General features: G+C 41.5%; 2 protein-coding genes across 2 annotated transcripts in view; one reads left to right on the top strand and one right to left on the bottom strand.

The window, feature by feature from the left end:
* Positions 1-759: 759 nt before the first annotated feature.
* wdr76 (WD repeat domain 76) lies at positions 760-5,555 on the top strand. The gene is made up of 15 exons (XM_070909625.1): positions 760-880; positions 1,113-1,232; positions 1,328-1,420; positions 1,532-1,624; positions 2,180-2,238; positions 2,444-2,561; positions 2,693-2,794; positions 3,084-3,124; positions 3,280-3,433; positions 3,724-3,882; positions 4,427-4,542; positions 4,677-4,775; positions 4,888-5,040; positions 5,128-5,181; positions 5,300-5,555. The coding sequence occupies exons 1-15, from the start codon at positions 830-832 to the stop codon at positions 5,553-5,555; spliced, it is 1,668 nt and encodes a 555-aa protein (XP_070765726.1). The 5' UTR covers positions 760-829.
* Positions 5,556-10,348: 4,793 nt separating this feature from the next.
* LOC139283542 (FERM domain-containing protein 5-like) overlaps positions 10,349-16,192 on the bottom strand; it is a 59,215-nt gene continuing 53,371 nt past the window's right edge. The window contains exons 9-14 of the mRNA XM_070903545.1: positions 14,979-15,042; positions 14,532-14,623; positions 14,370-14,444; positions 14,136-14,204; positions 13,909-14,015; positions 10,349-10,938 (exon numbers count right to left, since the gene is read on the bottom strand). Of these exons, the coding sequence (XP_070759646.1) occupies positions 10,349-10,938; positions 13,909-14,015; positions 14,136-14,204; positions 14,370-14,444; positions 14,532-14,623; positions 14,979-15,042 (997 nt within the window). The remainder of the gene's footprint in view (positions 10,939-13,908; positions 14,016-14,135; positions 14,205-14,369; positions 14,445-14,531; positions 14,624-14,978; positions 15,043-16,192) is intronic.

Raw genomic sequence — 16,192 nt, 5'->3', positions numbered from 1 at the left:
TGGAAAAAAACAGAAGAAGCAACCACCTTACCAACACTGTTATCTGACATGCGTGGTGTTACACTGAGCAATAGACATCCCTGCAGACCGATGAGATCATGTCATGGGTTGTCTTAATTGTTCATGAGTGGCCTCTTCATGGATGAGAGGCTGCTTCTCTAACCTCCACAGTCCTCTTGCTCAGATTCAACAAACTTTGGAGATGGCCAAGCACAAAAGGCCCATTAAGGAGTCATCTCAGATGTAACGCAATTGTTTGTTTGCAATTTTATATGTTTTGTTAATTTCCCCTTGTGCTTTTGGGCCTTTCATTATACTATTATCTCTGCTAGTGATGACACCATCCTCTCTGAGGAGACTGACCAGCACAGAGAAATGTTAGCAGTGTGTGTCAGTCACTTGTTTCATGTTCAAATGCTGTGGGCCTGTTTTTCATGCACAAATAACCCAGAATTATCTTATTAGCTAAGTTACTTAAGCTTCTATCAGTGCTATTGCCCACATCTGCCAAAAGGTGGCGACATTGTCACTGACTGTGGAAGCTCAAGCCGGAAGCAAGAGATGAGACGTCAGTCAAATTGTAAGGCGTTCATTGGCTGCTGGCAGCAGGGAGCAGCCCATTATTCTGAAAAGACTAACCAATGAGCTGCTAGGATTCTGTTTCACAACACAGAGGGGAGGGGATAGTTACAAAACATTTCTAGCATGTGGCGCCAATTTACCTCCTCATAGTTATCATCACAGTTACCGACCGGGAAATGAGTGTTTGTCACCTTCTCGCAGTCCTCCAGAAGAAATAGCTCCTGCGTATCGTTATAAGTGCACTAACATGGCGACAAGACGAACAAAACGCGAGGCTGTTCTGAAACTAGAGATATTGGTAAATTGTAAAGAGCTTTTTTTATCTGGTTTAATCTGGTTTAAACTTTAGCTGCTAAATAACGTTAACATTAACGTTAGCTAGTTCTTGGAGCTAAGCTAACTATTGAGTTACATCAGCACGCATTATTTAAGGCGATGTGTGTGTTGTGAGTTTCTTACTTATGCTTCTGTGGAAAAGCTGAATGACGGATGCTTTTCTCTAGCTGTTGTTAATAATGCACACCTTGCAGGAAATGACCCCTGTGGACCCCGAGGGACCAGTCCGGCGGTCATCACGAAACGCCCTGGCACCTAAACGCCTCCAGTACTCTCCTGAAGGCAGCACGGATAAAACACTCAAGAAGAAAAGGGTAAGAGACACTTCAGGAACGCATAGAAACAATAATATTACTCAAGAGGTAGCTTTGTTTTGTTTCTGTTAATATGCCCATATTTTTGTTGATAGAAAACAAACACGCTCGATGACAAAAAGGACTTTAAGGAGGAGGAGGAGGAGGAGGAGGAGGATGTTGAAAATGGTGATGTGGACCGCACATCTGTAAGTATGAAAACCTTGCACAATGTGTCATGAACATCACTAGTCCTCCTGCATGGCTTCTATAGTAAAGTGACTGCAGAGTGTCAGTGCTGTATGTTTTGTGTTACACAGGGTGGACATGGAGGACTTTCGGCATATGAACTGGAACGCCTGGAGAACATCAGACAGAACCAAGCGTTCCTGTCTTCTATCAAGTTACTCCAGGTATGTAGATGGGAGGGGTAGTCCAAGCTGCATGGGTTCACCTTTCTCCCATTCATCCAGGGACAGGGGGCCAGATGATATTTACTCTCATGACCTTAATTTATTCTCGTCCCGGTTTCCGATGAATATTGTCTGAATCCCATTTGATTAAACTGAGAATAGCTACACCTACCAGTGACATCTAACAAGACAATACACTGTAATTAATTGAAACAAATATTCAACCATTTAACAGCACAAGAAAGGAAATGTTATGCAAATTTAAAATCCTATTGCCAAACTCTACTTGGTTATGCTGTTAGAAGGGGAGCCTTGGATCAGCCTCCATTATCAATAGTACTGATGTAAATAGTGTAGGCTATTCATTTCTCATGGAAGTGGAGTCAGTACTACCTCTTTTACGTGCATAAAATGAAATTGCAGATCAGAATTGTTCGTGTGTATTTTAAACAAATATGGATGCACTCAGTTCACCACGGCCATCTCGTGATTCCTTCCTCTAGCTGTCTCTGAACATAAAGGATGGGTATTAATTGTTGTTTTTCTTGTCAATAGGCAACTGAGGAGTTGAAGCAGTTGACACGGCCAAAGCCTTCACAGAGGGGTCTCATGAGGTACAGTCGGCAGATAAACTGTTAAACTACCGAGCTCTTAATTCAGCGTATTTTTTTTATTTCTGATAAAAATGATTGGGTGGGGGTATATGCATCATTTTGCTGTTTGTTTTGCAAGTTTCAACTCTTAAGAATGAGCTTTTAAAGGTCAGGCAGGCTGGTGTCTTCTTGATGTCCCTGTAATGCTAAATTTCTGTGGTGGCAGGTCACAAGCTGCTGTAAAAGAAGTGCTGCCAGCTCGCAAATCCCTGCGTCTCCAAAACAAAGAGGCAGAGCTCTTGACACTTCCCCCTGAACCCAGGGGGGTGCTGAACTATGACCGGGTAGCTACATACAAATAACCTAATAATATGTATCATGCCTGACATCATGCTACTCCACTGAGGAACTGTCTCTTTAGCATTTCTTTTTCTTGCTTTGGTTACTCACTTTAGTTATTTTACTTGCTTTAAAGTCTTCGCCATCCAAGAAGCCCCCCGGCCCTCTGCTCATGGATCCAATCAACATGGAAGAGGGAAGCAAGCTGCCGTCACAACTTCTTGAGCTCTGCTCCGAGGTAGGAGTCGCCTTCCTTGGTTGTTACAATGTTTCAAGTTCTCATTACATCGTAGTTAGTTTTTCTTTATTTAATTAGATTTTCCCTCAAAACTTTAAATAAATGCAGTGCTGTTTGACTGTTGACTGTTGTGCCACCTGCCTAAGAACTCTTACCTAATATTTAAAGCTAAAAATACTTTGGGGAGTTGAAATATGTAGCCTTGCATCTTTGCAGGGTGATTGTTGTTGTTTATCTAAGCTGCTTTTGAATCAATTAGTAAATGCCAGAATTGCTTTTATTTTCATAGGATTCAAAAGAAGAAAGGAAGATGGAGCTTGATCTGAAAGAGTAAGATTTGTCGCTCAGCTTCTAAAGACGTGCCTGCTCCACCTCTAAGGGCATATTAGTTGCCTTTTGACTGTTGCATTCATGGTCACATTTTTGCAAACGGTTAAAAATGTTCACACAGGTGGGCTAAAATCTACACTGGTGTCTTAACACAGGTACCGCTCAACCCTTAAGAACTTGAGGATAACTGAGGACAGAGTGGCCAAAGTGGTCAAGGACCGCATCTTCTCTGCTGCCTTCCACCCCTGCACCAGCAGCCTGTTGGTGGCCGCAGGAGACAAATGGGGGAAAGTTGGACTTTGGAATCTGGTGTGTTTTCTTTGCTCTGGTCTTATGATGATGTTATAAATTGGTATGTGACCACTAGAGGGCAGGAAGTGGGCTCTAAAACAAGCTCATTGGAACAGGTCTTGAGGGACTACATCCACTGGGAAGATGCTACTGTTAACACCCTGCTAACCCTAACATAAGACCTACAGGGAAATAAGCTACATAAATGCCCTTTAAAAGTCACATGTGGCCTATAAAATATGAAATCTACATTAAGAAACCACACTCAGTTTTTAGTTTTGTTTTCTTGCATGTTTATTTTCCTTCAGGGCGGTGATTGGGACTGTGATGGTGTGCTGCTCTTTGAGCCCCACACTCGTCCAGTGGCCTGCATGGCGTTCTCCACGGCCCATCCCACCCAGCTGCTGAGCCTCAGCTATGACGGATCTCTACGCTGCATGGATGTAGAGAAGGCTGTCTTTGATGATGTGAGATAACTTTTGCTCCATTAAATGTACTTTTTTAAAGGTCGCATATCATGCTCATTTCAGCTCTATATTTTTCTTCTGGGATTCCACTAGAGTAGCTTTGCATGATTCACAGTTATCTGTGAAAAGTCCTTATTTATCTTCTACTGGCCCCTCAGCTGTTTTAGACAAACTGAACAACCTCCAACTTTGACAGACTGAGCGGGTGGATAAATGAGTCCCTGTACTTAAAGGGTATCCTGTGCCTGGAGTAGATGACCTGCTGGGGGTGTGGCTGAGTGCTGTGGCTGTATAGTTGTGACATCACAACCTTACGGAAGTCATGACGGCTCATTTAAAGGCACAGTGTCTGAATATGGGCTGTGCGCATTTCTCTGGACTGAGTGTTTTGGTACTTTCACAGTGTTTAGATGGCACCTGGACCTGCTTTATGATCTAAAAAGACACAGAAATCTCACTTTGTACAACATGGGACCTTTAAAATCATATTGTAAATCACCTTAAGTTTGATGTAAGCACATTCACTGTTTGTACATTGTTATAGGTGTATGACGTTGAGGATGGCCTGAAAACGTTTGACTTCCTGTCACATGACTGTTCGACACTAGTGGTTGGGGCCTGGTATGGAGAAGTTGCCATCGTGGATAGGCGCACCCCAGGGTATTATTGTTGATGATTAGTAGAAGTGTTTAGTCTGGTTCCATTATGTTGAAGAATAACAGTATGGTTGGACTGTCAATTAATGATGAATATTTTTATAAACAATGCTACACTGGTATTTAATTTCTCTGCAGAAACTCCTACGAGTCCCTCCACTCATTGGACCCCAAGTCTCTGCGTTGTGTTAGCGTGCACCCTTTACAGAAGCAGTACTTTGCTGTGGCAGAAAGCAAGTATGTCTGATTATTGATTTTATTTCATTTTTCTTTTTTTTTTCCTTTTTGATCTCTCTATGCTGTGTTAGTTTTGTTTTTTTGATTTGTGTGTTTTGGATCTTGTCTGCAGGGTAGTGAGTATTTATGACAGCAGATGCCTAAAGAAGACCAAAAGCCAGGCGGTCTCCCAGCTGCACGGCCACTCTTTAAGCATATCCAGCGCTTATTTCTCCCCTTGCACAGGCAACCGAGTTCTCACCTCCTGTATGGATGACCAAATAAGGTAAAGCCGGCACTGCACTTTGAATAATTATGTCATACTGTTAATTTTCAATCCCAGCTCAATGTCTATCCTGAACTCTTTTGACAGGATATATGACACATCTGCACTGACCACTAAATCTCCCTTGCTGACATCCATCAGGTACATCCACACTTGTTTCACTGGCTTTGTGTTTTCCTGTTCCCTTGTCTCTTCATTGCTTTGAGACTTGTGTAACCGGAACTTACTCACAACCGGTCTTATCAATCTTTATTTTCAGACATGACATGCACACAGGCCGCTGGCTGACCAAACTATCAGCGGTGTGGGACCCCAAACGGGAAGACTGCTTTGTGGTGGGAAGCATGTCGAGACCTCGGAGGGTGCAGGTGTTCCACGAAAAAGGCCAGCCGCAGCACACCTTCGTAGATGAGGAGAACCTTAACACAGTGCTGTCCGTCATTGCTTTCCACCCCACAAGGAACGCCTTACTGGGCGGCAATGCGTCGGGGCGCGTGCATGTCTTCTCTGACTGAGATGAAGACCAAGACCCCTGGTCGTTTAGTAAGGAAATAGTTTTGTACAAGTTGTACAGTGTAGATGGATATCTCACTGCTGGAAACTAGTCAGTTGTCTCTTGCTTGGTCTCCCTTATGGATCTCTGTAGAGCTTTAATACAATATTGTCATAATTCTCACACTATAGCTCAGTAACACACGTGAAATGTAATGAAAGTCACTGGTCATGTTCATTATAAACATTTATACACTATGAGGTAACACAGTATCATTAGCAAATTATCAGAATTTTCTTCCTCACTATTCACAACAAAAAACACATCTATTGCTACATCAGGTAGTTAGTATCAAATGTAGACCGGACAGCTGTGGTGCCTTCTGCTCTTGTAGTGAAATGTCAATACAAAAAAAAGTATCCGTTGGACCTTTTCATGTTTTCTTACAATACAATAGCATCACAGTGTGTTCAGGATTTTTTTGTTTTATGTTTTATGCTTAATGTGTTGAGTTGCTGCCACATGATTAGTTGATTAGATATCTGCATAAATGAGCAGGTGTACCTTAAGTGGCCACTGAATGTAAATTAAGTACTAATGTACTGTAATACACGTGTTCACCCCCTTCAGCTTTGAGTCTAGTGCATGTGGATAGGGCTGTATCAGCTTTACACATTAGGACACTGCACTCTTCTCCAAACTCTGTTAAGTTGCGTGGGGACTGTTGTGAGCGGCAGCGTTCGTCACAAATTCTGGACTGAATTGAGGTCTGGACTCCAGGATGATACCGTGTTGTTTTGAGGCCACTCTTGTGTAGATTTGGCCTCATGCTTGGATTTGTTGTCTTGCTGGAAAATAAGTCTTAAGTCGCAGTTCTCTTGAGAACGGCAGCAGGCTTTGCTCAGGGATTTATGTGCATTTTGCTGCATGTATTTTCCCCTCTCCCTCTACGAGCTGTCAGGCCTCGCTGAAGAGCAGCGTCCCCACAGCATGATGCTGCCACTTATGTGTGCTTGGCTTACACCAAACGCAGCATTTAGCATGATGGCCATAAAGCTCAGTTTTGCTCCAAACTGGCTGGCTTTTGGCAACTGTGTCATATTCTTTCCTCTTATTAATTATCAGCCTTTCTGCACTCTAGGGTACATTCAGTGCCTGGGAAATGATCTTGACTTCCCCTGGTTGGAACTTTCAATAACCTTGTCTTAATCCTTGATTTGTTTTTGCCAGGATGTTTACTAACCAGTTGTTGGACCTTGTGATTACACACAAGTGATCTCTCATTCAACTTATGTGAAAAAGTTGAATAAGAGAAAAAAACAGTTTTACATTTAATTCAGGTCAGTGTGTGGAGACTTGTCCACTTTAAGATAATAATGTGTCTTACAGAACCCAAGCAAAAAATGGGTTATGTCGGTTTTGCTGTATCAAATTCCCTGTACCACTAGCAAATGCCTGTTGTAAAATTGATTGTGTTCATTCCATGTTTTTTTTTATATGTTCCTGCTGAAACAAACAGAATAAATATAGATACATCTTGAGTGTGAATGCTATTCATTTCAGCAGCGACAGTACCATTGTCACCCTAAGATGGCAGCATTGTGACTATAGTGTGTTCTAGCATTGACAGCAGTTTATTGTTTTCAAGCAGGGACACCTGAAAAGCTTCAGAAGTGGCTGATCTGGGTTACACTGTTTGTTTCTTCTGTGATTGAAGATTGAACTTGTAGCCACACTAGCTGCCAGATGTCAAGAATAGATTATATTTATTCATAAATAGATTACACCAGTCCTCAGTCAGTGATTGGAAAGAAGCAGTCTTGTTTGGAGGTAATAAATGCAGAACACATGCTTACAGAGACATTTCCATGTGCAGGGCCATGGTACAGGAAGGAAGCTTACAGTAAACTTTCTGTTTACATGATGCAGTAAAATGAGTACAAGAGTTGTCTGTCAGTGGAACTGTCACCTCTCTTTATCACTGTGCCAGTTCAAGTCATCTGAAACAGATTTTAGCAATACAAAAAGGTATATATATATATATGTTGAACTGCATTGCAAAAAAGAAAGATTCAGGTAGTTGAATATGCTACTTATGCTGTTAAAATTAGCTAAAAATACAAACTGCTCCACTTTAATTGTGGTTAAAAACCTGTTCAGACTCGAGTGAAAATGGATCAGCTGTTGGATGTGTTCAGTTCATTTACACGTACTTTCACAAGAAAACTTGCATCTACTCTTGTTTCTATAAACACAGAAGAGCAGCTGAGGATTAGGCATCTGCCAAACAGGATTTACATGAAAATGTTTTTTTTTTGACAACAGATGTTTTGGAGATCTATATAAGTATCTTTGACACTGGGCACCACTCCCTCCACACATGCATCTGCAGGCTGTTTTACCTTCTGACGGGATTCAAAAGACATTCTGCATGTCTAGCAGACGAAGACAAACAGTTTGTTTATGGTTATTAATATTCATTACATTATCTGTAATATTTATTGCTCAAATTATGTTGTTTTTCATACACATGAACATAAAATGAGACTTTAAAAGTACAAATAATAGGAAATAAAAAGTTAATTTTCTGCCTTTTTTTCATACATGATCACCTTTCACCTAACACATCAAAACCCACCGAGCACCATCTGAATTAAAACAAATACATCAATAATTTGTCAAGTCCGAAAACAAATATGAGGGGGTCTGAATTGGAAAATATCAATACTGTACAAAAATAAAATCAACATTTAAAGGTATTTAATACTACAGGGATTCTCAAAGTACTGTTTTTGTGTTGACTTTCAACCTGTGGATTCTTTTAGGAGAAATTTGAATATGAATTAATACAGTAACTTTCCAAACACATCCTAAACCCTTCAGCCAATCACTTTACTAAACCATCTCTCTTGTTGCATAAATAATACATCCATTTTTTTTTAGGTATAATGTCGTATACCTGCTGATCAGCCTGTAATTACCACCGACACACAGCATATACACGTCCAAATCAACTGCTTGTAGGCTTGTTAAGAGGACCAATAGTTAACAGACTGACTGGCTCTGGGCTGTAACGACGCGCTGCAGGCTAACCTGTGAAATAACATGTACGTATTAAGGCTCAAGAAGGACAGCAGACTATCAAGAGTTTCCATCTGTTGACAAACTGACAAATATCAGACAACAGAGGTTTCTTTGGTAGGTGTGATGATGACGATTAGCAGTAGGACGTAAACATGACTTATTTTAGGCTCTCTTGTAAGCAGGGCTGGAAACTATATATCCACTGTAAAAAATAACGCTTCAGGTCCATTAAAAGTCACTGTGAGGAAATCTCCATGTGTTAACGAGACATCAGCTTGTACAAAAATGGAAACATGATGTTCAGCCTTTAAAAGATAAATGCAGAAATCTGAACACAGCAGGGCTAAACCAAGTCATGTGACCTTCACTCAACATGGGTCTTGAACTAAAAACAGAGTCTTAACTGTATATTGTGGGGAGAATAGCACTAATTTCTGCACTTTACAAAAGGTAAAACCAGGTCAAATTTCCCTTAATGGAAAGGATCTTGGGTTTTATTTTTTTTATATATATTAACAGTATTGCACATCAAGATAAACTCCTTCTACAGAGTGTGGGAGTCAAAGAGCTAACGAAACACTTCACTATCACTACAGCGCTAGCTCAAAATAGTCCCATCACCTTTACAACTACTGTAAAAGTAACTACGGCAAAGTGACGACTGTTCCTTACACACAGGAGCTGATTGTAGCTATTAGCGTTATTTGGCTGCTATGTTATAAAATCAGTAAACCTCCCACCTCCATTATTTACTTATATCCTTACAATTTATCCTTAATCTATAGTCACTGGATGACAAAACCTGTCTTGGTGGTCTAGTGGCTGGACAAAAATGGTAACACTGTTGACGGACGGACGTCCACACTTATTACAAAAATAATCATTCAGGCCATCTGACAGGGCAGCACCGACATCACTCCTGGGTCAAATTCATTCTTAATAAACTAATTCTTAGCATTTGAATTCAATATACCAGATGTTTGGTTGTAAAACACATCAGGGCAATTCAGGAAAGTCAGGGAAGTGGTCAGTCACTTAAAAGTGTGCTATATTACTTTCCTGTGTTTAAACACTCACTTGTATCACTCTACCTGGCAAATTCCACATATGCTTAAACATTTTATAAAACAAATAATATTTGCGAATATTGGTTTTCCATTTCACACTTTCTCCAACCCCCAGATACTGGTACAACACTTTTCAGTCTCATCGCAGCAGACCATAATAACATTTTATCACAATGAATGTTGTTGTTTGAAATATGAATAATTAGATGAGCTACAATGCCCCCCCCCCCCATCTTCTCTCAAAACATTACTCTTCACACAACACACCCCCCAGCACATCAAGTCAATCTGCCTTACCATGATGTTGCAACATATAAATTAATATAAAAATAAAGGCAACTATTATCTGTGGTTGAATAAGTGAAGTCTGTCAGACTTACTTGTCCCTTTCAGTGTTAAAATTAAACGCTGTTGCTGTGACTTTGTGTAAAAATAAAATGCCTTGAAATGACCTGAATTTCCGAAGTAAAATGTGATTTCCTTCCCTCTGGTGGTCGAACATAAACAAGGCTCTTCAGGGGACAGTCCGTGGCTTGTGACGGGAGAAGCTGAGTTGATATTGGGAATAGGGCCTCCATCCTTTTCTCTCCTCCCGCCCTCTGTTGTGTGTGTCCCGTCTCCATCAGTGGAGGCCTGCGTTGTGTCCTTCAGTCTCCGCATCTTTTCACTTGCTGATGAGGAAACCTCCCATCCACCGTAACTTACAGGCGAACCAGCGCCGCAGAGGGCAGAAGTATTCAAAGTGAAACTGCTGGAATTCAGGCGTCTTGCGGATGTCTCTCAGGAAGGCAATGTCCAGGTCTGACTCTGTCAGCATGATGAGGAGCAGCAGCAGGACGAACAGCAGTCCGATGGTAACCAGGAACAGGCGTAACACGCTCAGGATGAACTTGTTCAGCTCCTCCACATCGCTGGGTGGTGACGGCCTGCTCCTGACCATACGCGGTGCTCTCCTGCCGGAAGAGAAATCCGCCGCCTGCCCCTCCTTCGACGCTCCCGCCTCTGACTCCTTCTCCTCATCGATGCTGCAGGGAGCACCGTTGAGGTGACGAGCCAAAGGCATCTCCATCCCGTGTTCGGCCACGGGTGTAGGCAGCACGCTGTCCGAGGGGCTGTAGGCCTCGTCGGAGATCACCGCTGACGTGCTCGCCTCGCTGCCGTCCACCATGTGGCCCCGAGCAGACATGAAGGAGTCGCCGTAGGAGACGGAGCGCACAGGCGTGGAGTGGGCGCTGTCTCGGAGGGACTCCAGACCTGGACACACAGCAGAGGAAGGCAGCTCATAAGGGAGATGTATTTAATAACTAGGAGGTATGGTTGCAAGACACATTCTGACGTGACTTCCTGAAACCTTAGACTTTACGAGAAATGCAGGATCCAAGAAAGTTACATTTCGTCTCAAAAGGGTTAGGGTTAGACTTGTAAAAACTGGACTACAAAAGAAATCTGGTAATGTATGAGAAAACCAGTACTTAATGAAAACACTACAATTTACAAACTTAACATCAACTCATCCTTTTTTGTGGCCAAACTTGGAATAAATGAGTTCAAACATAATCTCTCCACCCTCACACGTGGTACCAGACAATACTGTATCTATAGCATCGTACTATTTGTGTGTTATCACAGTGACAAAAATCTGAAGTAATATTTGATGAAGAGACCTCCAAAAACACAAAACATAGTTAATGTCAAAAAACAAAACAAACAAACAAAAACCACAACAGGAAATAGAATGAGAAGATTGTACTTGTTTCCATGCATGTGTGTGTGTTAGTGTTTATTGCTACTTGCTTTTAGGTTATTGAAAATACAGAGCAGCTCCACTTTGAAATGATCCAGACTGACTATGTGACACTGTGGATCACAGTCACACCATTCAAATCAAAATAGACATTATTCTAAAGCACAGTCAAAGTGGTACATTTTTATGAATTAAAAAAAATCTGATCTGTTATTGATGTAGATATGGAAATACTCCAGATAAGTACAATCTGACAGATAGTTCTTGGAACATCATCTAATTAAAATGTCACAGATGAAAACCATCACTTAAGCCTCTCTGTAGTAGACTCTTTCTGTGCACACCAAACTTCAGTTACAGCTTTAGTATTTTCTGTTCTGTAAACTCATGAGAAGTGAAGAAAAAGAGCTTGTTATCATGTCTACAAGTCACTGATGCAAACATGTGACTACATAAAACCACCTGTCCCTGTTCTTTAAGCACTCAAAAAAAGGGAAATTATGTTTAGCCTTTTTGACTTTGAGCCTGGCTTGCCGGGCTGCCAGAGTATTCAAGTACACGGTGCTCTGTTGAACACTGTGCCAACATTAATTATTCTGATGTGGCCAGAAGGGACGCACAAGTTGTTTTTAATGGTCAGCTTGTCATGACTGATGCTCAAGAAATGGATCATGTCCCCCCTTCATGTAATCTAAATGAACCAGCAACTCTAACCTTAAAGTAAACATGAAACATAAGAACAGTGTCCTCTAACAACTGTCACTCAGCTCTCCCTGGATCCTCTTGTTGCCTGGGAGCTCGATTATGACTTATAAACTTTTAAACTTTGATGTCCACTGTATTAACCTTCAACAACATATTAGGTAATTCCATAATTTAATTATAATTAGAAACATACAGCATTGCCCTGAAATGTTTGCCTTCAAGAGAAAGTCGTCCAACTTTAAAGTTTTCAGAGCTGCTCTATTCAAATCCGGCTGTAAGCATTCAAGAACCACAAAAAGGAAGCACTTCATAATCCTGCATGGCAAAACCAGTTTTTACCTGTACAGTTGGCTGGTGGGCTGCAGCCATGGAGTTGGGGTGGGACAGCTAGCCTAGAAGGGGTCCTGGAGCTCTGTCCTGACCCAGGACCAGAGCCTGAGGTGGAAGAACCCTCAGGGAGGGCGGGGAAGAGCGGTAGCACCCCTAGAGCCTTGCCCAAGAGCCTGGGTCCCAGAGACAGCACCCGCACCTTCACGTCTCGATAGCAATGGTTAACCATGCGCAGGTGAACGTTCACCTTGGTCTTGATGCAGATCAGACACTTCACCATGGTTCCAAGAGAGCAAGAAAACCACCTGTCTAACCCTAACTGTGTTCCAACACGTTTGCTGCTCTCTTCTTCTTTATCTCTGTCTTTCTTGAAACAGCCTCTCGCTTCTCTGTCTTCCTACTGTGTGTCTTTGTCTCCGACTGCGGCTGGCGAGCTGAGCAGCCCTCCCTTCTCCACAGCGAGCTCCCACATGCTGGCAGGCAGGCAGGCAGGCTGACAGCGGTAGATAAATAGTGAGACAGACACAGAGTGAAAGACAAGGCCCAGGAATGTGGTCCACTAGGGCCACAGTTCACCTCGTCCCTCCCTGCCGTCAGCTGTGACACGCACGGCATGGCCCCTGACAGCAGGAGCTATTTTCAGGCTGAGATATTATTACCAGTGGAAATACCAGCGCAGAGCAACAGGACAAAACACAGGGGGTTTGTTTCAGTGTTGCAACAGTGGGGTGCAATGTCAGAGCCAGCTCTCTATGTCAATGACAAGAGGGGGGGTTAGGTTGACCTTTTTTGTTGGGAACAGACTACGTTATAAGTTTATTTCGTTTTAGCCAGGCTGATCAACTGAGAGTAAAATTACTCACAGTGGCAGCATTGGCAAAAGGTTAACAGCCTATTGGAGGAAAGAGGGGACAGTAAGTGCCCTTTGTAAACTGGTGATGTCAAAATAATGCCTGAGGCTACCAGCTGATGGGGGCTCCTTGAGTGTGTGTTTCAGAAAAAGCACAGTCAAGAAAGAAAGAGTGAGATATCCCACAAAGATCCCACAAAGTGAAGTGAGAACGATGAGTGTTTAAAATTGTGTGAGAGTGTTAAAAAGGTCTAAATAATAAAAGTAATGGATATAATGTTAATGTCAATTTAGTGTCAATGCATACTTGACCAAACCAAACATTTACAATTAAAATGTATACAGTTAACAGTGTTGTATAATATTCAGTTTAAACAACATTTAAATGAACACATTTCTAATATGATGGGTGGTGTTGAATAAAGGGGTACTTTATGTATGAAAAAAATAAAGTTTTGGAACCACTGGACAAGAGACATATGCAGGTGGCCTCGTGCTCACTCGCCCGGCCCAGAGAGCCTGAGGACTCAGACCTGTGGCCTTTGACCTTTGTTGTTACAGTATTTCTCTATTTTTTTCAGTGTGTGTGTTTTACCCTCCATGATGGAGATGTGCACGGCTCTCCGTCGGGTCCTGGGCACGCTGGTCAAACGAGGGCCGTGGGTGATGGATGGACAGCTCCTACTTGGCACCATGCCAGCCCTGGACAAAGACACACACACCCATATTCACACATGACATATATATACATACATAACATGCAAAAATCCTTGTTAACCCACATTTCAGATCATTTTAGGGCTGCAGGAAATATTTTCTGACCTGTGTATCTCAGGCGGGTCTCTCTTAATTTTGGCACTTTGTTCCATTACCTCTTTTGCAACCTTTCCACTAAGAAAACAAAACAAAAACATATGTTAATATGTGATTTATACAAAACTGGAACACTAAAACTGCACTGCAACACCCTGGGACATATGTATACATATGTGACAGCTGTTTTCAATATGCAAATGTGTACTTAATATTCATTAATTGTTTGTGGCCATTCAATACCTGTATCTAAAGCGACTACCCTTGAAAAAGAGATTACTACTGGACACAGTGCGGACTTGACTCGACTTCTCCAACCTGTGAGTAAATAGACAGAGAAAATATCATAAACATGATGGAATGATGTCCTTTCCGCAGTTTTGTGCTTCAGGTCTTGTGACTCACTTGTAGAAGGCCTGATTCTCGACTCCACACTTCCACAGATGCTTACAGGCCTCAGGTGTAGGTGCAAAGTATGTCAGTATGATCTTCTTATCCTGTAAAGTCCAGTACAGTAATTCATGCATACATTATATATGACAATCATACTTCAACCAGACACCTTAGGGTGATTTCCAAGACATTATCATGTGAAGAGAAAATGTCTGCACAGTCCTGTAGAACATACAGCATATTAACCAATTCCCAAACAGTGCCTTTACTTTGCTCTTTTGTCTCATGGCTAACACACATTTCTGTCCAATCCTTTCCTGTTTACTTCACTATTAAAGATAGATTACATCGTCTCCGCAGTGGCAGTGTCTCCATGCATAAACCAACATCACACTCATTTAACTTCCTGAGCTCCACAGGCTAGAAAAGGCAACGTTTTAATAATGCACACACACATACCTCCTTCTGATTTGCATATATATGGAATGTCTTTGCTTCAAACTTGAGTTTGGTCACCTCCTCCCTGAGTTTGAGATACAGAGACAGGAACACAGGAAAATGATAAACAGACAAACATCAACAGAAGAAGCAAGAGGGCAAAATATAGAGAAATAAAAAAGAACAAATAATAGAGCAAAGAGAGAGATGGATGGAGAAATACAGAGACAGAAATGGATAAAGGTGGTAAAATATTAATTGTGGCTGGAGGCAAATTAATAATGCCAACAGTGTTGAAAAGTCTAGACACATTGATTCTAGTCATGCAAGAGATTTAAAAAACTACAACAACATAACTCCAAACAAGTTCTGAGAGTGCAGCTTCACAGCTGGTTGACTCAGCTGTCTTGATAAGGTTCCTAATATCCTCTTGTATGGATCACTGGTCACTTCTTGTTTCTTTTGGACTCCTTTGCCTCAGATTTCACTAAATTTGCAGATGAATGAACACGTTGTTCCCACTGCATCACATACCATGGATGTTTTAAACAATGGTGGTGTCTAAAAATGGCAGGTCATCATTTCACACGAAAGCTGCTCACCAGGCGATTACAACTCTTAGTGGCTTTTACACTAAATATACAAATGATCATAATTCATAGAGTGGTGAATGTATGTGGTTGTCTGGAGATTTTCTTAATACATTTAAAGCTTCTTTTGTAACGTGAATGGTGAATGGTGAATGGTCTGAAGGCATCATATGACCTTCTATCATGACACTGCACATAATGACAAATGACACCAAACACACACGGCGCTGTTTCTGAAGGATTGGTGTGAGTTTAATTAGGAGCCAAAAGCTTCATATTTTTGTTTGGATTTTTGGCTCTTGAACCATATGGCTCAGAATCAGAAGTGTTAAAATTAAATTTATTCTCTCAAGACAAATTCATTGCACTCTGTTTCAACTCTGTCGTGATCATTTGAAAACTGTATGCAAACACCAAATCTCTGATTATTTTCCCACAAAGTTGCACGTAAGATATTTGGAACTACTTTAATAGCCAATAGGGTGTATTGCATTATTATATTTGATCCCTGTAGGATTGGGAATTTAAATCTAGACACAAATATGAGATGTTTGGAACAACAATGTAATAGTTTGGATTCAGAGGACTTGGATTATTTATTTATTTATTATTTCTTCTTCTTTTGCTAGCACCTTAGACAACATG

The sequence above is a fragment of the Enoplosus armatus genome, chromosome 1 (assembly GCF_043641665.1).
Source record: "Enoplosus armatus isolate fEnoArm2 chromosome 1, fEnoArm2.hap1, whole genome shotgun sequence".
Classification (NCBI taxonomy): domain Eukaryota; kingdom Metazoa; phylum Chordata; class Actinopteri; order Centrarchiformes; family Enoplosidae; genus Enoplosus; species Enoplosus armatus.
Note: the sequence above shows the minus strand (reverse complement) of the source record. Positions and strands in the feature narration are given on the sequence as shown.